The following is a 23,180-nucleotide window of genomic DNA, read 5'->3' on the forward strand; positions in this document are numbered from 1 at the left end:
CTAAAGACTTTTCCTCTTGTACATCCAACCATTCGAGAACACCATCAAGATCACAATTAGAACTCTCATCCTGGTGATCGAAAGGTGGTGATATGGGAGTATAAAAATATTCAGACTCAGAGAAGGTCACATCCATAGTGATATACATGTGGCGAGTAGCATAATGGTAACATTTGTAACCTTTCTGGTGGGATGCAAAACCCACAAAGACACACTAAAGAGCACAAGGATCCAATTTAGTACGATGAATTTTATGAATATGAACATAAGCCACGCAGCCAAATACTCGAGGAGTGAGTGTATTGGTAGAAAAAACTTAAACATGCTCCGTCAGCACTTGGAGAGGAGTACGAAAATCTACAACTCGGGATGGCATGCGATTGATAACATACACGGCATAGGTGATGGCGTCTGGCCAAAAACTTTTGGGGACAGACCCACCAAGAAGCAAAGCACGAGCAGTTTCCAAAATATGACGGTTTTTCCTCTCTGCAACCTCGTTTTGTTGTGCGGTGTATGAACAAGTTGTCTCATGAAAAATTCCTTGATCACTGAAAAAAGTAGAAAACTCAGAGTTAACATATTCTCCCCCATTATCAGTACGAAGAACTTTAATAACGAAGGAATATTGAACAGCCACCATCTGAGAGAATGACCGAATAATTGCACTTACATCACTTTTGTGTTTCAACAAATACACCCATGTCATACGAGTGTAATCATCAACAAATGTAACAAACCATTTAACTCCTGAAACTGTATGAACGGGTGAAGGCCCCCAAACATCTGAATGCATAAGCTCAAACGAAAGCAATCTTTTATTCATACTAGAAGGAAACGAAACACGATGACTCTTAGCAATAATACATACTTCACAATGTAAGTCTGATTCCTTTATTTCATGAAACATACTAGGCAACATACGCCGTAAATAACCAAAAGAAACATGTCCTAACCGACGATGTAACAACCAAACTTCTTGCAGATTACTAGTACGGGATGCTCGAACTGCATTAGCTCTGCCAGGAACGACGTCATCCACATAGTACAACCCATCTCTCTTAGTGCCACGCCCAATTATCTCTTTGCTTTGAATATCCTGAAGCAAACAAAAAAATGGATACATAAGTACAACACAATCCAATTGCTCAGTAACTTGGGGAATAGATAATAAATAGTGGGACAACGACGGAACAAGCAAACAGTGGTGGAGAGAAAGAGATGGCGTGAGGTCCACTATGCCAGCCCCAGTCACCACAGCAGTGGTGCCATTTGCCGTGGCAACACACTTTTGGTGTGTCGTTGTCATATACTTAAATAACCGTTTATCAAACGTCATGTGATCAGTTGCTCTAGAGTCCAGAATCTAACATTTATGATGTTCAGTACTAGAAGCTAAAAGAACATGCCCATCAGTACCTGTATTGGACGAAGACTCACTGGTATTGAGTCGGGTCAATAAGGCTTGACTCGGATCCCCCTAAGGAGGCACGGCATCTTTGTTTCCAGTTGTTGCGGCAGCCATAGGTGGACGTCTTCCACTAGCTCCGCTAGAAGCACGCTCTTTAGCACGCAATTTCTTCTTCAATTCCGGAAACCATTCAGGTACTCCATATTTTTTAAAACATGTATCTTTCGTATGACAGGTTTGCCCCCAAAAAGTACACTTCAAATCATCCTTATTCTCTCAAGTGAACATACGAGAATCAGATGGTGAAGATGGGCCATAGGGTCGGCCAGAAGAGGGCCGTGACACCATATCCACGGGAAGGGTTCCTCTTTGGTTCCCAGCTGCACTACCTCCCATCATAGTAGCATGGCGTTGAGCTTCCCATCTAACTACTGAAAACACTTCATCCACAGACGGTAGAGGCTGAGTTCTCAGAATATCACTACGGACCTTGTCAAAAATATCATCGAGGCCCTCTAAAAACGCATACACACAGTCTAGTTGAACTTCTTCCCGAAGTGTCTTCAAGTCAAGAGCACACTCCATCTTGATTGGTCTTCTCTGATCGAGTTCTTGCCAGACAGCTTTAAGATAAGCATAGTATACACCGATAGGCCTTCCTTATAGGCGAAGTCGGAATGACTTCACTTTCAATTCATAAATCTGAGAAATATCAGATCCATCATAATACGTTCTGGCAACTTCTTCCCATACTTCTTTAGCAGTACAAAGATGAATGAAAAAACCCATGATAGTAGGATCCATGGAGTTAATCAACCATTTTTTTCACAATTGCATTCCCAGTTTCCCAAGCATCATACTCGGCACTGTCTTCATTGGGCTCCTTAATACTCCCTGTCACGAACCCTTTTTTTCCACGCCCAACAATATGCATCTCTAATACTTTGGACCAAAGAGGGTAATTTGATCCATTGAGTTTTACAGTATTTGGTACGTTTGAAGCATCACTTTGAATCACCATAGGGTTGACAACTGATCTGTGGGTAGAGGCCGATGTCCTACCCTCCAATTTTAACACAGAGTCTCATTTATCACTTGCCATTAGTCACAATACACAGCACACAAGAGGTAAGGAGCAAAAAAAAAAAAAAGTTTTGTTGTAGGGATGCAGCGATAGCAACACAGCAGCAGAGAACCGAAGTGGTCCTTGTCTCCTCCAACAGTAACACAGCAGCCTTGACTTGCTGCAGGGACGCAGCAGAGATCATAGGCGTACAGGGGTTTTCTCGAGGGTTTCTTTACTGCAGCAGCGACACGGTGGGAAAATATTGTTTTAGGGTTATGCTTGGCTCTGATGACAAATTGAATTTACGACTCAATTTTCATTGTATTGCATAATAGACAATATATACAAGACAATCCTTGTTCTAAAAGGAAACAAAAAAAGGATACACATATATCCTTCCTAATAAAGGACTTTAATATATACAATATATTTACATCCCCTTTTTTCTTTTAAACAAACACTTACGGCAACATCCACCCCATAAAAAATGCGCTAGCACCAGCTTATTTAATTCACTCAATAAACAGTGATAAACCTCAATGATCAAATGCATTTTCATCCCTAACAAAAAATAGGCTAGTCAATTTTATTAAAATATTATTATTTTTTATTATAAAATAATAATTTTATTTTTAATGTTCATCACCATATTTCCAACTCCACCATCAAAATTCCACCACCATACACACACTTCCCAAAATCTTAGATAAATCCAGTTGACTTCAACCCTAAATTTCCCAAACCCCTCACCAAGTTTTCATTTTTTCACCCAAAAATTCATGTTTCGATCCTAATTTTCCCTCGTTTTCCTTCATTTTCCCGGAAAATTCCTCACACCCCCTATGGCCGCGACATTCATATCCAAGCCCTCGTCCGTCGTCCCCCAATTCAGGTACTTCGTCTTCAACTACATGCATGCCCGTCGGGTGGCCAGCTCTCACTATGCCTACCGCACCAAAAGTGACGACTTGTTCATGAACACTCCCTACCACTTCACTTCCTTCAAGCCGATGTTGCTTGGCAACAACTTTGTTGAAAAGGGTTCGCAAATTTTTGATCACCCACGAGCTTCCCAGAGTGTTAGCAAGAATAGTGATAAGAATTAGGGATGGAAATTAAGCAGCAGCAGGTGTAACACTATTGTGGCGTCAGCATTGACAATGTGGATCTAGCTGCGGCGACTAAGTTCGGGTGCTTAGTGGTGAACCCCCACACGGCCAACACCGTTGCGGCCGTCGAGCACGAGATTGCTCACGTCAGATGGCCCCGCTGTTGGGTCTGTCGATTATGGGTCGGTCTTTTGCCTGGCTTGGGCTATGTGCCAGCCTATTAGGTTGGGATGGAGTGATTTGGCTAGGGGCCAGCTTGTTTTGGGTGATGGGCGCCGGGCAATCCACTCCCGGTGGACTTGCTCTTAAGGCAAATGGAGGAAGAGAATTAAGCCAAACGACGTCACATCGTTATTATTGTATTATTGGTCTTTATGTTAAACGAGGTCGTTTGGTGGAGTTTATTGGGTTGTGTTGCATACACCAAATTTGTGCACTAATCACATTTGAATTTAGCTACAATACTTATAAATATTTAGTACAATCACGTCAAGTACTATGTTAAATACTTATAACTATTGTAACCAATCTACTTTAATACAAATTGAAATTTGATTAATGTAATAAAAAATTGTATGATGTAGAGTGTGTCTCATCATTTGATACACAAATTTAGTATATTTAAGGGTTAGGGTTGGAAATTAGTAAGAATGTGTGAAAAATAAAAATGGATATGTGGAGCACTATCCAAAGTTTATAGGACAGATGATAAATTGCTTTAGTTTTTCTTAAAAAGGAAACTAGCATGTGGCTTTGCACTACCGTCCACCTTTTTGGGGACCATGAAGACTCACGAAGGCATTTTAGCCTTCGTTGGCCAGTGATTCACCAATGCTAAATATTAAATTTAAGACGTATCATATGAAATACGGGACTGAAATTCATCCATGGTCACTAATTGCTTTAGTAGATTGAGCATTTTTTTTCTTTTCAAATTCACGTTCAAACCGTCTTTTTTTTTAAGGAAAACTAATGAAAATGGCTTGAAAACTTTGAGTTTTAACAATAAAGACATAATAAAGGATAAAGTGAATAGTATCATGATTGAATTTTTAGTGTAAAAATGTGATTTTTCGTTAAAGTAAACAGTAACATGAGTTTTTTGTTAAAATTTCCTATTTTTAATATCGGTGTAATAAGTCAATAACTAAAGAAAGAAGAAATTTAGTAGTTCTGGGCCCATTATAGGCGTTTCGCTCTGGGCCGCATATGAAGCAGCTATGAGGTGAATGTTTATGGCCAGCCCACGAGCTTGATACCTTACGTGAAAGTTTATGAACCATAAATCTTTAAAAAATAAAAAAATAAATAAAGATTGGACCGTAAATCACATCCGTGAAATACATTATCAACGGTCGGATTTCTCCAAACCTCATTAAAACCCAATCCAAAGACACACATATTAACATATCTCCCCTCAGCCGAACCTTCCCGAATGTTAGTGTTTAAACCCACCCAACCTTCCATTTGATTCCCTAAGCTTCGATTGCGTTCCCAATCAATATACCGTAAGTTTCCTTCTCCTCTTCTTTAATCTAATTTTTAAAATTTTATTTAAATTTATTCTATTTTTTCGATCAATTACATAAATAATTATGTGCTCATCTTCAATTTTGGGTTTGTGATTTGTTACAGTGAAATTAGGGTTTTCGATTTCAATTTCGGTTTGTAATTCGTGGTGGGGATTATTGCAGGTGAAAGAAAATGAGGGGCAGGAGCTATAGTTACAGCCCTTCGCCGCCCAGGGGTTACGGCAGGCGACGCCGTAGCCCTAGCCCGAGATGTCGCTATGGAGGTCGTGGTAGGGATCTTCCCACCAGTCTCTTGGTCCGCAATCTTCGCCATGACTGCAGGTATTTTATGTCTAATTCTTTATTAAGTTGTAATTTATAAGTATTTCATAACTTTTGTGTATTAATTTTGTTTCTTGAAAGATATGGATTGGCGGAAAATAATTGTAAATGCTTAAAATTTATGGCTGATAGATTAAGATTGTGGATTTAGGTGCTTATTTTTTACGTTGTTAGAAGTTTTCATCATTTCTTAAAACATGTCTTAAGAACTTGTTTGGTATGAGATTCAAAATTGTTTTTGAATCTTAACAATAAAAAAGAAAAAAAAAAAAAAAACCTACAGCACCCCGGTGGAGTCGGGAACTGCTAGGTTCAATCGGACAGACAGATGGATCCGAATAGAGGGGTCGGAGGATAGGGGAGCTGGCAGATGAGAGAGAGCATTGGAGGAGAGAGAAGAACTGAGGGGAGGACACACAGAGGATGGAGATGGAGAGCTAGCAGAGAAGATCCGGAATGAGAGGAGAGGAGAGAGAAAGCAGTTGGCTTTGAGTTCAAAAACCCTAAAAGTTCACTTTTGTGTTTTCAAGAAGTAGGCCAATTTTGAGCTAGTTTTGGATCCAATTTTTGAAAACAGTCATACCAAACAAGTATTCAAATTTCAAGGTGTAAAACTTAAAAGTGTTTTTGAGTTTAAAAAGTTGGATTCAAGTAGAGGACCAAACGGGCCCTTGTATTCTGTTGCTTTTGTGAAAAAATTATATTATGTTTGTTGTTTGCAGGCCTGAGGATTTACGCGGGCCATTTGGGCGATTTGGCCCACTTAAGGACGTATACTTGCCTAGGGATTATTATACTGGGTAAGCTTTGCTTTCTATCTATGCAAATTATGAGTTTTTGTTATTAAAGATTTGTAAGGAATGTTTGAGGTTATATTGTTCTTGATTTGAGCTAGAAGTTCCACGTGTGTGAATTTTGTCGGTTGTTTTGGTTTTGATCCTGAGTGTTTGTTGGAGTGCACTTGTTTTTGTTTTATTTTTTAATGAATTATCTTCAACTGCTTTATTGGAATTTGGTTGTTTTATTGAAAGTGTTGAAGACACCCATGAAGTAATAAGAGTACTGTGTTGAAGACAAGAATGAAGTAACAAGAGTGTTTATTCAAGAGATCAATGAAGTAAGTAATTGTTGAAGATGGTTTTAGTATACACGAATGTTTTGAAGAAAGTTGGTCTTAGTGTACATGAAGATTTTGAAGAAAGTTGTTCTTAGTGTACACGAAGATTTTGAAGAAAGTTGGGTTGAAAACATTGAGAAGAAGTTGAAGTGTTGAAGAATTTCAACTCAATTTTATCTTTGACTCCAACAAGGTTAGCAGCCATTGATGTTTGCACTTGAATTGTATAAAGTGTCTGGCAATTATTTGTGCTTATCATGCTGCTGACTAGAGCTTCGACCATGTATGAATTTTCCAGAATACAATATGTAGTTTCAGTAACATTAGTATAGTTAATGCTATTATATGGGTTTCTTTCTTGTGTAGCTTATTTTCTTGTTATACTTAATGCTATTATATGGTGCAGGGAGCCACGTGGCTTTGGATTTGTTCAGTTTGTAGACCCTGCTGATGCTGCTGATGCTAAATACCATATGGATGGTCAAATTCTCCTCGGACGGGAATTGACAGTTGTATTTGCTGAGGAGAACAGAAAGAAACCCTCGGAAATGAGGGCAAGAGACCGTGTTAGGTGAGATACCCATTAAACATTACACGGCAGTGTTCTTATTTCAAATTAGTTCTAGTTGGTATAGGTTGACTACTATTACAATGGTGTGTATACTTCATTGCATCTGAACGACTCAGTTTTGTTTGCAGTTTTAGATAGTTGATTTCCCATCTAATTAGTTTATACTTGTTGAATGTCTTATACCCCACCCATTTATTTCAAATTAGTTTTGGTATAGTTTTGACTACAATTACAATGGTGTGTATTTTATCTTGTTTGTTTTTTGTATTTAGGAGTCGGTCATATGATAACAGGCGATCCCGCTCTCGCTATTCACAATCACCGCACTATGCTCGAACATTTTCTCGAAGTCCTGATTATTATTCACCTTCCCCCAGGCCAAGGCGATACTCTAGGTATGGTGCTGACTTTTGTATACTATATATGTATTTGAATCTTTGTTTCCTATATGCAGGACAGACAGAACAATCAGTAAGAGGTAACTGTTTTGGTATTTTGATGTGGATGCAGGTCAATTTCACCTAGAGATAGAAGGTACCAGGACGAATCAGGTCTCCCTTTGGTTCAAGAAGCCATAGCCGCAGTCGGAGCCTGGACTACTCTCAGTAGTGCGGAAGATAATAGAGGTATGTATGCCTAATCGGGAGCTAGAGTTCCATGTTAAAAGTTGGGATATAAATAAATGGTAATTAGCGATGGTAACCATGGATTTCACGTCAACATTAAAAGAAGGGAATGCCTTGGTATCCTACTCTAGGTTTCTTTGTTCCGTCATTTGGTTGAATGCCTATTGTAACATGATGAACTCATTTTCGAAACTAGCTGTTGTGTTGAAATGATTTGGTTTTGTGTAATAGAGCTACCATATCAAAGTTGGTATTAGTTACCATTTAAGTTCCTAATAGTATTTATTCCTGCGGCGGATTCCGAGCCATCGAGTTTTAATTCAGCCTCTCCCAAAGCGTTTGTATCACAAAGAAGAATGAGAACACTCTGTGGACTGGGATTTCTCTTTTGGACGTGCTAACAGCATCGGTGCACGATGGATTGTTTTCTCGTTGAGACATGAAATCTTTCATCCGGGGCAATCCTCTTTACCACCAGACTGGCCCGTGACTGCTCTCTGAACGTACCTAGATCGTTTTTTGTGTCAAATTTGATTCTTCTATGTTATGTAGCATCTTCTTCGTTGGACGTTAGCCCTAAACTCGATCTTGAACAAGGAGACAACCATCATTTGCATTTTTTTTTAACAAACGATAAAAACACTCAAAGATGGGGGTTTGGCTAATTTTCACAATGAGTTTGCAATAACGTGGTTTAAATTTGTTTTTGGCGATTGTATATCAGATCTCTCATTTACAAATGAAGAAGAATATCACTAGAACGAGATACTAAGTGGCACAACCATTTGTATTTTACATGTGCTCTCTTAATTTACACACTTGAGAGTGCAGAAAGATTCATGTATCATACGTGCAAGCCTATCATGGCATCTCGTGTGAATAACAAAATAGCTTTTTAGCCCAACTAGTTCATGAGATTGATATTTCTTCTTATTTTGATCCTTAAAATTGAAAACCAATGTAAGTGATCTGAGTTTGTTCATCGTAAATTATTATGGTTTTTTGTGAAAATTTTATGTTAAATGAAAAAGCAAGTAGAAGTGTTGATCGGACAAAAAAAAATTATTTTAATAGAAATTTTTCATAAAATGATTGACAATGGATAAAACTCAATAATCACTTCTATCAATTTTAATTTTAAAGATGAAAACAAGAAATTATGTAAGTTATATGGATTATTTTGGTCTAAAAGGTCATTATATTATTCACATAAGACGCTATGATAGCCGTGTCCTACACCCTATTCTCCATTTTAACTCGCGAGGGAAGTGGAAGAGGTTGCCGTCATTGGAGGAGAGAAAGAGGGAAGTGATTGTGGAGTACAACCGAAAGATTGCGGTCCACGCAATCTTTAAATTCACACCGTTGCTTGTAAAGTAACTCGGCCCATCTTCAGTCATTACCTTTGGCGATATTTTATCCTTTTAAAATTTAAAAAAAAATAAAATAAAAAAAACCGTAGACTTAGATCTTTTCACCTCTGTTCGGCATGCACATGTTAAGGCTCTTGATGTCCATTTTGGCAATTATTAAAAGACGAGTTTACACAAATTCAGACTAAAAATAGCCCAAGGTTGTAGATGGTCTAAACTCGTTATTCACTCTTCACTCAAAATCATATGTTTGTTCACTCAAAATCATATGTTTGTTTATTTGTCACTCTTCACTCAAAATCATATGTTTATTATTATCTACCCATCTGATGATTGTGTGTTATTGTATAAGCAAATGCGATTATCTACCCATCTGATGATCGCATGTTATTATATAAATAAATACGAGAGTAGCTACATTGGCTAGAGCTGATATGCTCGGCCATTGAACTCGAATTTGAATTCTTTGAAAGAGTGATCGGATAGTGTAAACAAAATTTTAGTGCCATTGAGATTTTATAAAATTAAACAGGAAGACCACAACAAGTATGATATTTTTACAATTTAGTCCGACAAAAAGCAAAAGCTGCATACAACTTCACTCATACATACACGCTCATATATTTCTTTTTCCAAAAAAAAGAAAAGAAAAGAAAAGAAAAAGAAAATTCAAATCTCCACGCAGCACCCGGACTGCACGAACCCAGAGAACTCCTCCGGCGTTTCCATTTTCATCAATTTACCTTTCTGCCCTTCCACCAAAAAAGCCTCCTGCGATGCTCCCTGGAAAGCCGACCCCGCCAAAAAGGACCATTTCCCCAACCCGAGCGCGCAAGGCCCGGCCCGGACTCTCGGATCGCAGTCGCCCCAACAGAAGAACTTCCCGTCTTTCCCAACCCCGACGCACGACCTCGGGCACTGACCCGCCGGCCACACGTCCTCCTCCAGCCTCCACCGACCCGACCCGGTTTCATAGACCTCCGCACTCCCCACGAACCTCCCTTGCATGTCCGTCGCGTACCCGCTGACGACCCAAAACTCCGACCCGGATACGAACCCCTCGCACTCGTCTCGGCCCTGACTCATCTCGGTCAGCTCGCCCCATTCGTTCTCCCTCACATCGTAAACCATCGCCGATTTCATCGCGTTCTTGTTCTCGTCGTGGCCGCCGGCGATGTATATCCGCCCGTTTAGCTCACAGGCGGCGAAGAACGACCGGGTCTCGGGCATGTCCTTCCCCCGAGTCCACCGCTGAATCGTGAACTCGTACACGAACACGTCCCGAATCGGCTGGTAATTCGACGGGTCCCACCCGCCCATCACCACCAGCTTCCCCTCCGAGCTTGTCACCTGACAGAACATCGGAAGCCCGTGCGGGTACTTCGGAACCGGGTCGATCCGGTCCCAATTCCCACTCACGGAATCAAAAATGGAGACCCCATAACCAGGCGGTTTAGCCGGTTTGGCCTCGTCCGATCCCGTCTGAACCAGAAGAGCCTGGACCAGGCAGGCCGCCTTGTGGGTCCGCCCGGATTGCTTCCGGTGGTTATAAAATTCCCGACTTTGGACAAGGTGCTGCCATCGGCGGCAGACTTGGGAGGCTACTCGGTGAGTGGAATAGTGCAGACGGGTCAGGCACTCGTATCCGAGTTCTTCCGGCAGACCGGGAATTAACTCGGTTAGTAACTCGGCCATTTGCATTTGGCAAATTGACAAATTTTGGGTGATCAAATTGGACTTATAAAGTTTGTGTGTAGAAGAATTTGGCCGGGATTGGATAGGATAGGATGATGGTCGGGGTGGGGATTCAGTTGGGTATTTATAAGCAAACACCACACTCATAAATGAAGCCCCGGGGGCTGGATTTGGGGCTGTGGTTTGTAATCAACGGCTACCACGCGCCACACCACAGCCTTGGATATTTTGTAGGTTTTACGATGCTGCTAATATTAGAGAGATTAAATTTATAGATAAAATTTTGTAAACTAAATAACATAAAAAATGATGATTGAATTATTACTTCAGCGTTGATAAACGTGCTCATTATTATTGGTGCCACATTATTTAGTTTGTAAGTTTTATCAACAAATTTAGTCTCCCCAATACTATCCTTTATAGTTACTGCTCTTTTGAGTATTACTTAGGTATTCACTGGTGACTAACATGTATTCTCACTTTTTGATTGGCCCTATTAAAAGATGACACGTGTTTATTGTTTCTGAAAGTCGGAGAAAAATTAAATAGCATATACACTACTTTTTTTTAACAATAAAAATATGTGTTAAAATATTATGAGGCTAAATGTAAAAGGTGAGTATATAAATTACTCAATTGTGAATGCTTAAGTATAACGCCACTCTTTTTTTGTATGAATTTTTACAAATCTTGAATCAAATAATACAATATTCTTAATATAGGAGCGTGGGAAATAAATAGGCAATAATCAAAATTTCAAAGTGAAACTCAAACGTAAATATCAAGAACAACAACTCCAATCTTAATTAAAAAACACATAAACAAATCGCAATCATTGGGGAACAATGCAAGAAAAAAAAAACCCTCAAATAAGCATGTTATGTGTCTAACAATGTAAGGCCACACAAGTTGAGAATTGATTTAGCTTCCTATAAGCATTTTGTTGTCAATTAAAGCAAACCATAAATAAAATAACCAAATCGATCGATGGCTTTGAGTTTGAGAAATCTCCTGGCAGTTTTAATTAATTAATGTTTATCAAGGGTTTAAAAAATTACACTATGTTTGGATGAAGAAATTTAAGATTATTAAGGAATTTTAAAATGACGGAAATTTAAATGATGGAATTTTATTCTATAGAATTTGTGAATTTTCTTGTTTGGGTAACCTAAAAGAACAATGGAATTGAATACGGAATTTGTTGTTTTTAAACTCTCAATCATATAAATTGGAAAATGACACCTATTTATATGGAATTTAAATTTGGGAATTGGAGGTCCCAAATTCCAAGTTTTTTTTCCATGCTGAAATTCTAAATTTCTATATTTATGAATCTAAACAAGGGAATTGGTGCATGTCAATTTATAAATTGTCTTTAATCCAAATTCCAAATTTATTTCCCTCATCCAAACATAGTGTTAGGAAGTTTTAACGAAACACTATCGATACTGTTTACTTTAATAAAAAAGATATTTTTATTCACTTACACATTTATTTATCATTTTTTATTAAAATTAAAGATTTTATAAACTTTTCATTAGCATTCTTAAAAAAAGTAAAGATGAGGAGCTACGTTGAGAAGAGGTTATGACTGGTTGTTTTAAAAGTGGGACATCCTGCCAATAAGGACAAGTGGGGTTGACTGAGTGTGGAAACCAGGGAAAGGGTTCGTGTCGCACGTAACCATGTTGTCGGGTTTTGCGGGAAAAAAAAGTAAAGAAAATGTTCTGGAACAAATCCAACGTGGAAGGGTGGATGTACAAGATCAGTGTTATCTACATATTTATTTTTATTTTTCACACATAATTTTTGAGTTTTAGCAGTTGAATCGATAGAATTGAAACAGATTAATGAAAAAAATTAATAAGAATGTATAGAGATAAAAAGGTGTGTGTATATCTTATCTGGATAAAGACTTGGTTCATATCATCCATTTCTTTTGGTTATGTGAGCAAGTTACATAAAACAGATGTATAGCATTCTTATCTAATATTATAATGTCTTAAAAAATTTACACATATTATTATTTTATTAAAACAAAATGTTACAATGGCGGATAAATGAATATGTTTGGCTTGATATTATGGACAAAGAATAAATGATTATGTTTTCGAACCGTCTCCTTTGGAAATCATAAATTTTAGATTTGACAGCTTACGTGATATTTTGATATTTTTTAAAGTTTTTTTTCCACTTGATATGTCAAATTTTCAAATATGAACTTCGAATTTTACTAAGGGTTGTGAACTAATGTAGATTGATTTGTTATCTATGAGAGTCAAATGTAAAAACATTACCTACGATTAAAAAAACATACTATTAAACTAGGAGTGTGTTATTTACACACCTCATTTTATTTCTTACGAACTCTTTTAAATTTCGATCATCGAATAGAATGAATTTAAGCATATCAAAAAATAAAAATTAACAAGAAACTTATGAAAAGTAAAAGACGTGTTAAGATTAAAAACCGACAATATCAGTGATATATTTTCAGCAAGTTTGTTTCTGGCTTTTAGTAATTTCGTATAGATGTTGAATGATTGATGTGAATACCATTCAATATCCATCGAAGCTGTGTGAAAGGCCCACGGACTTGGATTGTCTGCCCTCCTAGTTGTGGTGCCCTTCCATGCCCTCCTATTTTGTGCGGTCACGGTTAAGCCACGTCAATATTTTATATTTTTATTATTTTTTGTCTTATTATCTTATTAAAAAATTAATATAAAATATTGACGTGGATTAACCGTGACCGCACAAAATAGGAGGGCATGGAAGGGCACCATAACTAAGAGGGCAGACAATCCAAGTCCAAGGCCCACACCCATTGAATTGTACAAAGTACAAACTTTGTGTCATTGGGTTTCAAACAAATGTCAGAAATCTGTCGATTTGGATCTATCCGAATTCAAATTGCGGAGATTTTTAGGAATTTTTACATTTTAGTCATTTATCATGCATCGTGCAATTAGAAATTATTTGATTTTTTTTATTTAAAATTAAATATAAATAGTACTTAACAAAAACTGACCGAACAATATACGATGAACGGCTAAGATGTGGATCTTCGGATCCGGAATGGATCTCTTCCTTTAAGTTGCACCTATTGCAGAGGTGGATGTGCCACCAATTGACACGGAACTGCATATTGCCACATGGTGTCGCCGGATTGTACCGTAATCCCAATAAGTTATTGGAAGTGGAATTGGATCCTCTTCGAGGCAAAGCCTCGGGATCCTGTTGGCCTACTAACACAGGTCGTTAGATTTTGATCTAACGATTACAATTATTATAACTTTAGGAGAGTCTTCTTGTTTGTAGCCGTTGGATCAAAATCTGACCCTTGTTATTAGATAAGGAAGATCCCAAGGCTTTGCCTTGGAGAGGATCCAATTCCATTGGAAGTGGACCTGGATGATGACTGACGGAGAAGAACATATTTCATGAGTATGCAACATTTGTGGTTAGCGGTTGGACTCCATTTTCCATGTGTCCAAAATTTGGATAACCACGAGAGATTTTTCAGTGTAAGCGATACATCGAGTAGTATATCATTTGTAATTATACAAATTGAGAATGTGTATGTTAAAAAGTTAGTAACTTCAAAAATAAAATTTTTCACTACTTATATAAAAACACGTGGTATATCACCTACGTTCCAACCACAATGAAAAGTTTCTTGATAACCACCAAACTTACCAAAATGGAATACCAATCAGATCTCTTAGCCGACAACAATAACTATTTTCTAAATATTTATGATGATTTTTTTTTTCAGACATGATATTATATAGTGAGCGCCTAATGAGGTTAGATAGCTAGCTGTTAAAGAGAAATATAATCTACGAAGATGAAATTCGTATCATGATGCGTCAGTACAATTGCCTTCAATGATGGAGCCAAAATTTCATGGGATAAGGGGCCTCTCACAAATATAAAAGAAGAAGAAATAATGTATAGCAAAATTAGTCGTGAAATTTAGATGGTTCTCATCCTTTATGGATACTTTATTATTCAGTTAATCTCTTTCAAATGTACAGTCTAGTGAGTTGAGTAGCGTTTTAAGTTAAATTGTTTAGTTTTAAAGTTAAATTGTTTATGAAATAACTCCTAGCTTGTATAAAGGACTGCAAAACTAGTCATAAGGTTTTATGCTTCATTTTCTCTTATAATTTCTTTTAATGAGAATATTGACTTTACTCTCTTCAAAATCATTCTTCACATCTTCCTTCGCACTTTTTGTTTATTTTATTTGGTGTTGAATTGTTACCGTAAAATATTGTAGTCACTATCACTTTTTGATCCATGTACACAGTTAACACAAAGTTTTGGATTCAGTTATCACTTTTGGTACAGGGTTGAAGCGGGAAGCCATGAAAGATGTCAAGTTGCATTAGAATCGAGTTTAATCAGTACGACACTTTGGGTTTAATAGGTGCAATGATGTGGCTTTCAAATGTTCAAATGATGTGGAGGCGACATGATTTTATCCTCTTTTTTTTGTTTTGTTTAATAATTTCCAGGAATTGTTTTGGAGTTTGGTTTGATTTCTCTCTATAGGAGAGTTCAATAGTTTGATTGCTCTCTATAGGAGAGTGCTGGTTTTAATTTTCGTTTGGTGGCTATCTTTTTGGATCTATGTGTGAAGGGTGAAGCTATTTTCATTTGCTGGATCTACTTCATTTAGTGTTCTGGGATCATGGTGGTGATTAGGTGATGCGATCAACCCATGGGCTTCGTACGCCTGGTCCCAATTTATGGTTTGACATTTTGTTCTCACATGATCTCCCCCTGACACAAAGTTCAACAATTTTATTGATCGTAATCATGCGGTTCCCGATGAGCTCGGACGAGCACTAAAGTCTACTAATTGTTTTGTGATTAGTGTTGCTTTATTGTAATATTTTTAGGCCAAGTTTGTAAGGACCTTTTTGTGGCCGAATTCTTCCTGATATATATTTGTAATGTCCTTTTATCAACGAATGAAATATCATACTCTTCTTCAAAAACCTTGCATAATTCTTTAATCTGAAGATTGTAGTTTTCTAATTGCAAACAAATAAATTTCACTATTCAACCACAATTCAGGAAGACAAAAGTGTTTCTCTGTATTCCAATTTTAACTGATGTCCCCGAAGGGACAAGACAAAAGTGTTTTTACACGTTTTCACTTTAAAATTTATTTATTAATTTGACAAAATCTACATTAAAACATAGCAATGTACAATTCAAATATAATCACAAACCAAATCAAAATACATAATATTATCACATTTTTTGTTTCATTGAAAAAAAAAGTACTTAATAAAGTACGGTAAGATCAACATTGCACAGTAAATATTAAGAACAAAAATTCCAACCTTAGTTAAAAAACACATCCACTAATCGCAATCATTAGGGAACAAAGCAAGTTTTTGACCAAAAAAAGAAAAGAAAAACTAATGAAAAATGTTTGAAAACTTTGAGTTTTAACGATAAGGACAAAATAAAGGGTAAAGTGAATAGTACCAGAATTGACTTTTTAGTATAAAAATGTGGTTTTTCATTAAAATAAACAATACTGAGAGTTTTTCGTTAAAGTTCTCAATAAAAAAAAAGAAACAAAGCAAGTAAAAAAACCTTAAATAAGCATGTGATGTGTCTAACAACGTAAGTAAAGCCACGCAAGTTGAGATTTGACTTAGTTTTCTATAAGCATTGTTGTTAATTAATTAAACCATCATTAAAATAACCAAATCGGTGAATGGGTTTGAGTTTTGGAAATCTACAGGCAGTTTAATTAATTTGCTTAAGAAAGGTACAAAAAATTGAGGATGAGATACGTGGAGAAGAGGTTATGACTGGTTGTCTCTATATCACAGTAGTAGAGAAGAGTGTGGCTTTTACATTCCGATGTGAGGTTTGAATCTCGTCGATTTTTTAATTTAACATCTAATCTAACAAACATATTGTTTGACAAGAAAAAAAAAGAAAAAAAAAAGAAAAAAAAAGGGACATCCCCCTGCCAACGAGGATAAGGGTGTCAACTAGTGGAAAGCAGGGAAAGGGTTTGTGTCCCAGATAACCATATTGTCGGGTTTTGCAGCATAAAAGTTAAGAAAATGTTCTAGAACAAATCTAACGGGGAAGGATGGGATATGGAGGGTTGTGGTGTCCACGGATCATTTTTACTCTCACAGACCTCATTCAATTTATTATCCAGCGATCGAACAAATTGAAAAAAAGCAAAAGAATATCAACTAGCGAAGATATACATCCCGTATACACTTAAATTTGAATCTTATTGTTATTAGTATAACAATAAATGTACTAAGAGTGGTGAATTTGCGCTAATGTAACAAAATGGACTCGCGATAATAATTTATAATTGAATTTGTTATCTACAAAAGTTAAATGTAAGAACGTTTACGTACAAATATAATATATAATATTCAGTGCATAATTCAAATTCTCTTTAAAAATGTATAAAATTAGTTTAAATTAGAATATCGGCGACATATTTTCACCAAATTTATTTCTTACTTTCTGTAATTTTCGATAGATGTGAATAACGATTTAAGCACATCCAATAAAAGTCAAGACATTGAAGAATGTTTAGTCTGATACTACCTCTATTCGTTCTGTTTGAAGAAAACAAGGATTCTCAAAGAATCAATCTTTCATCCATCGAAACTGTGTGACCATCTGTCAGAGAAAAAAGAATGAATGGATCTTGTAGGATTCTCAAGAAAATCTTTGATTTCTTCCGGAAGCAGATGCTTATTCATCTGCTTCTCACGTTTTGTGAATAGTCAGGACATTGAAGAATATCTAGAAAGGCATCTAGGGAATCGGTCTGATTCGTTCCGTTTGAAGAAAAGAATGATGTGATTGGTTTTCAAACGAAGGTTAGTAATCTGTCAACTGTGAACATTTTTTTTTTTTAATTTCTTTTTAAAAAAACGATAGATAATTTCATTGAAGGTTAAACCGACAAAAGAATACAAGCCAGGATAATTAGGGTAGTTAGCTTCCGCATTAAGCAAGTCTAAAATTAGACTAGGAGTAGACTCAACCCAGGTACAAGTCTGAGTGATATTTAAGCTGGTACGAGCCAAACGGTGAGCAGCTTCATTAACTTGGCGGCGAACATGGGGAAGGGAAACTTCAGTGATTGATGGAAGCAAGGCCTTAATGTCCACTATAAGTTGTAGCCATTGCTGAGGTGGATGTGCAAGCAATTGACACGAGATTAAGTTCTGACAAATGGTGCCACATGGCCTCCATGGATTGGACCGTACGGTTATCGGAAGTGCGGTCTGGATGACGACTAAGGGAGTAGGGACTGACGGAGACGGATATATTCCTGACTACAGATGATGTGTGTCCCAGTTCGGATAAGTACCCAATCTGGCATGGAATACCAACAAGATAATCAGTCTTTCAGCCGACAAAAATGGGGGCAGATTGTCTGCCTCCTTTTTGGATGTCCTTCCTATCTCTTTTATTTGTACGATCATGGTTAAGTCATATTAATATTTTATATTCTTATTATTTTTTATTTTATTATCTTTATAAAAAAATTAATATAAAATATTAACGTGGCTTAACCGTGACCATACAAAATAAGAGGGAATGGAAAGGAGATGACATCCTGCTAATAAGGAAGATAAGGGTTAACTACGTGCGGAAACCAGGGCAAGGGTTTGTGCCCCAGGTAACCATAAGGAAAGAAAAGGTTCTAGAACAAATCCTACGTGGCAGGATGGGATGTATATATGGATAAATATGAGGGATGGGGATTCTGTTTCTCCATTTTTATTTCCTCCCCTCTTCTCATAGTTTTTTTTTTCTTTTTTCCCTACAAAAATGAAAAAATAACATGAAATCTTAAACGTTTAAATAAAAAGAGAGGAAAGAAACGGCAAAAAAAACGAAGAAAAAAAGAAAGAAAAAAAAAAGAGAGAATCCTTGTCCAAATTTAAAACTTAGATTGGGAATATTAATTCTTACCGTCCATCTTTTGATGATTTAGTGGTGAACAAGTTATATAAAAACGAATTTATAGCTTTATGATCCAATAGTACACTATTATGTGTTAAACTTTTTACACATATTATTGTTTTGTTGAAACTGGACACTACGCAGGTAGATAAATGAATGTGCTCGACTTGAAAACATAGACGGAGAATGAATCAGCATCTTTTTAGTATTTTGTTATCAACTCTTGATATAAAATCTGAAATGTATAACTATACACTCTTTGATTATATTGTGACTTGAATGAAAGTTGTGTTAATTTATCGAAGAAATAAAAAATAAGGCGTCTATATCAAACTCCTCTAATTAAAATCAATCACATTTAAAAATCTTTTATTTCATGTCACTTAATTCTACGATCTAGTAGTCATCTTCAATTATAAGTGATAGGTCTTAAGTTTGATTCTCGTCAAAGATGAATTTAAACCACGTTATTGCTAGCCTATTGTGAGGTTTAATCCACCCCTTCATCGCTTTAGTATAAATAATATCATTTCTTCAAGAAAAAATTTATTTTAGTAAAAAAAATACTTAATAAACTACCGTACAATCGACCATTCATGGTGAAATCCGAACTTAAATATTAAGAGAGCAAATATTCCAATCTCAATTAAAATAAACACATCAACCAATCGCAAATCATTAGGGAACGATGCAAGTAAAAAAATCCTTAAATAAGCATGTGATGTGTCTAACAACGTAAGTAAAGCCTCACAAGTTGAGATTTGACTTAGATTTATATAAGCATTATCATTAATTAAATAAATCACCATTAAATTAACCAAATCGGTGGATAGCTTTGAGTTTGGGAAATCTACTGGCAGTTTTTTTTTTTTTTTTTTTTTTCGTTTACTGGCAGTTTAATTAACTTGCTTACAAAAGGTATGACAATAGAGGACGGGGTACGTTGAGAACAGGTTATGACTGGTGGTTTAAAAAGAGGGACATCCTGCTAATAACGATAACGGTTGACTACGGCGTCGTTTGGCGGATGGAATTAAAATTGATAAGAGTTTAGTCTCTTATTGTGTGAAAATGGGAGATGAGTAAGATTGGACATGACGAGTTTGAGTCCCTACTTGCTCATATTTTTTAATTATAATTTCTTTTAAGCTATTCTTTCATATTGGGCATGTGCGAGGTAACCATTATGACACTTTTTAGCTACACTATTTTTTTTCTTGTTTGAAATATATGTAGATAATTAATTTCATTCTATTTGAAAACCATTTAGTTTTCCATATATCATAAGGAAAATTATGCTTCTGAATAGTCCTACAAGGCTGATAGACAGCAAGACTAAAGAAAAGGGCGGAAAATTATGTCACTTAGTAAGTTAGTACTACAGTCTAGTGTATTCCTCTCCACTTGTAAGTAAGAGGTCTTAGGTTCAATTCTCATTAAAGGCAAATTTGAACCGCTTTATTACTAGCCCATTGAGGCTAAGCCCAACCCCTCCTCCTTAGAATATGTAATATTGTTCCCATTGATCACCATTAGATTAATTCAGTTTAATCATTTTTAAACACGAATCTTAAAATTTTAACTAATCTGATCACAATCAAACGGGAAAGGGAGGGGGTGAGAACGATTCAGTAAATCAATATACATTGGAACTGGAACTTCCATTTGACTTGAAAGGAGACTTGTTTGGCGAGTGAGGATCTTTTCCAAATTCTCTTTGTGAGGATCCTTACATTCTATCCGTTCATCGTATATTGTGCAATCATATATTATTAGATATTATTTGTATTTAATTTTGAATAAAAATTTTAAAATAATTTATAGTCACATGATGTAAACGAATAAGAAGTAAGGATACCAAAGAAAATCCGAGTCAGATCCAAATCCTTGTTCGGCAAGTGCGCAGCTACTATTCAATAGAATGTGATTGAAAAAAAAAAAGGTCGTGAGGCCGCCCCCCCCCCCCAAAATTGTAAACTCTGTCATTCGAAATATAAGTCAGTAATCTGTCAGTTGTGAATATTACGTTTTAGTCAGATCCAAATCCTTGTTCAGGCAAGTGCGCAGCTTGAAAAGAAAAAAAGGTAGTAAGCCCGTAAACTCTGTCATTCGAAATATAAGTCAGTAATCTGTCAGTTGTGAATATTATAAAAACATATAAGTTGTAGCCATTGCTGAGGTGGATGTGCTGGCAATTCACACGTAATTGAGTTTTGACACATGGTGCCACATGGTCTCGCTGGATTGGACCGTAAGCTCAATCGCTTATTGCAACATGGTGCCACATGGTATAGCTGAGAAGAATATATTTCACGCGTACACACATGTGGTTAGCAGCTGGAACTCATTTTCCATGTGTCCACAAGGACAACTAGTGGGATCACGATTATCCATCTTTTTCGAACGCGGAGAGATTATGAGAAATTTCACCTGCTCGTGATTACAGTTAAACAAACTTACTAGTTCGGAATATCAAACTAAGAACATCTCACAGTTAAACATACTCACCAAATAATTAATTGTTAAATAGAAAGAAAATCGAAAAAAAAAAAAGAAACTTGCACTATGGTGCATAAGTATAATTGCGTTTAGCGATTGAGCTACAATTTCACATTAAGGATGCGATAAAGCTACACTTTCACGTCATGATGGTGATTAAGTGATGCGATCGACTCATGGGCATTGTACGTCCGGTCCCAATTTATGATTTGACATTTTGTTCTCACATGATCTCCCTCTGACACGAAGTTCAACAATTTTATTGATTGTAATCATGCGATTCCGATGAGCTCAGACAAGCGTTAAAGTCTACTCATTGTTTTGCGATTAGTGACGCTTTATTGTAATATTTTTAGGACCAGTTTGCAAGGACCTTTTTGGGACCAAATTATTTAATGATAAGGACAAGAAATAAAAAAGAAAAAAAATAAAAAACAATCCAACCCAACCGCGTGTAAGCACGCGCCAACCAATTCAATTATCAAATCAAACCTCTGCTGTGACTATGAGCAGATAGAACTGATAAGAAGACTAACGTGCAATGCAAAATAAGTTGGGAGTAGTACAATGAATGATGAGATGGAATGGATAGATGAAATAAATTATTTTTAAAATGATGAGATGGAATGGATGGATGAAATAAATTATTTTTAAAACATTTCATTGGGAAGGAAAACGTGAGAGTGAAGCTTCAATGGCTTTTTTTCTTTTAGAGAGGGAGAGAGAGAAATCTCTTTACGTATAGAAAGAAAGAAAAGAAAAGTAGTAATTTTCAACAGAAAATCAACAGTGCAAAAGCAGCACTCAAATTACTTTTTTAATATTTCATCGGGAAGGAAAAGGTTCAAAGAGAGAGAGAGTGTGTAAGGAAGAGATTGTGAGCGTAGAGCCAACCAAATCCTTTCAAACTGACATCAACAAACTCCAAAAAAAATTAAAAAGAGAGAGAAATTTGAGATAAAAAAAATATATATTGCTGACATCAATACATGACAGTAATTTGTAAGGAAATAGTTTAAAAAATAGTGATGGTGCTAGTGTTCGATTTTAAGAAATAGTCAGTGTTTAGTTTACAAAATAGTTAGTTTTTTGTTTAAGAAATAGTTAATACTTAGTTTACGAAATAGTTAGTTTTTTGTTTAAAAAATAGTCAGTGCTTAGTTTACGAAATAGTGACAGTACTAGCTTACGAAACAGTGATAATACTAGTGTTTGGTTTGAAAAATAGTCAATGCTTAGTTTTCGAAATAATGATAGTACTATTACTTGGTTTAATATATAGTCTATTGTGTTCGGTTTAAGAAATAGTCAGTGTTTAGTTTACGAAATAGTAATAGTACTAGCGTTCAGTTTAAGAAATAGTCAGTGTTCAGTTTACGAAATAGTCTGTATTTAGTTCAAGAAGTAATGATAGTATTAGTGTTCCGTTTAATATATAGTTAGTGTTTAGTTTAAGAAATACTGTTCAGTTTAAGAAGTAGTCAATGTTCATTTTAAAAAATAATGTTTGGTTTAAGAAGTAGTCAATGTTCAATTTAAGAAATAGTGTTTAGTTTAAGAAGTAGTCAATGTCTGTTTAAGAAATAGTCACGGTATTAATGTTCATAAAACTGAATAATGAAAATTTTCTTCATTTTTGATTTTGTAATATTATTACTTAGTTTGTTCTAAAACAATTGAAAGAATAGTCAAATAAACAAATAATAAAATAAAAAATAAAATGTTTATGGAGTGAGGTGAAAGGAGAGAGAAGAGTGGGGAGAGGTGAAAAAAAAAAACGAGAAAAATTTGATGTGGATGGGTGAGGTGAAATGAGAGAAAAAATTGGATGTGAATATATGAAAGAGGAAGAGAGAGAAAGAGGTTGAATGGTTAAG

At 36.1% G+C, this 23,180-nt stretch overlaps 2 protein-coding genes across 5 annotated transcripts; one reads left to right on the top strand and one right to left on the bottom strand.

Moving 5' to 3' along the window:
• The first annotated feature begins 4,968 nt into the window (after window positions 1-4,968).
• On the top strand, window positions 4,969-7,981 carry LOC103453766 (serine/arginine-rich SC35-like splicing factor SCL33). Of its 4 annotated transcripts, none has more exons than XM_029092385.2 (6): window positions 4,969-5,094; window positions 5,281-5,439; window positions 6,162-6,239; window positions 6,963-7,127; window positions 7,400-7,522; window positions 7,638-7,981. In XM_029092385.2, exons 2-6 carry the CDS (start codon window positions 5,291-5,293, stop codon window positions 7,765-7,767), a joined length of 645 nt encoding a protein of 214 aa, XP_028948218.1. In that variant the 5' UTR covers window positions 4,969-5,094; window positions 5,281-5,290; the 3' UTR covers window positions 7,768-7,981. The 4 variants fall into 4 exon arrangements, with proteins under 4 accessions (XP_028948218.1, XP_028948220.1, XP_070667748.1 ...); XM_029092386.2 differs by having other exon boundaries at window positions 5,021-5,094; window positions 5,222-5,439; XM_029092387.2 differs by lacking the exon at window positions 6,162-6,239.
• Window positions 7,982-9,614: 1,633 nt separating this feature from the next.
• Window positions 9,615-11,144, bottom strand: LOC103434388 (F-box/kelch-repeat protein At1g15670-like). The gene has a single exon (XM_029092384.2). The coding sequence runs from the start codon at window positions 10,966-10,968 to the stop codon at window positions 9,796-9,798; it is 1,173 nt and encodes a 390-aa protein (XP_028948217.2). The 5' UTR covers window positions 10,969-11,144; the 3' UTR covers window positions 9,615-9,795.
• Window positions 11,145-23,180: the final 12,036 nt, after the last annotated feature.

This window comes from Malus domestica, chromosome 14 (assembly GCF_042453785.1).
Source record: "Malus domestica chromosome 14, GDT2T_hap1".
NCBI lineage: Eukaryota > Viridiplantae > Streptophyta > Magnoliopsida > Rosales > Rosaceae > Malus > Malus domestica.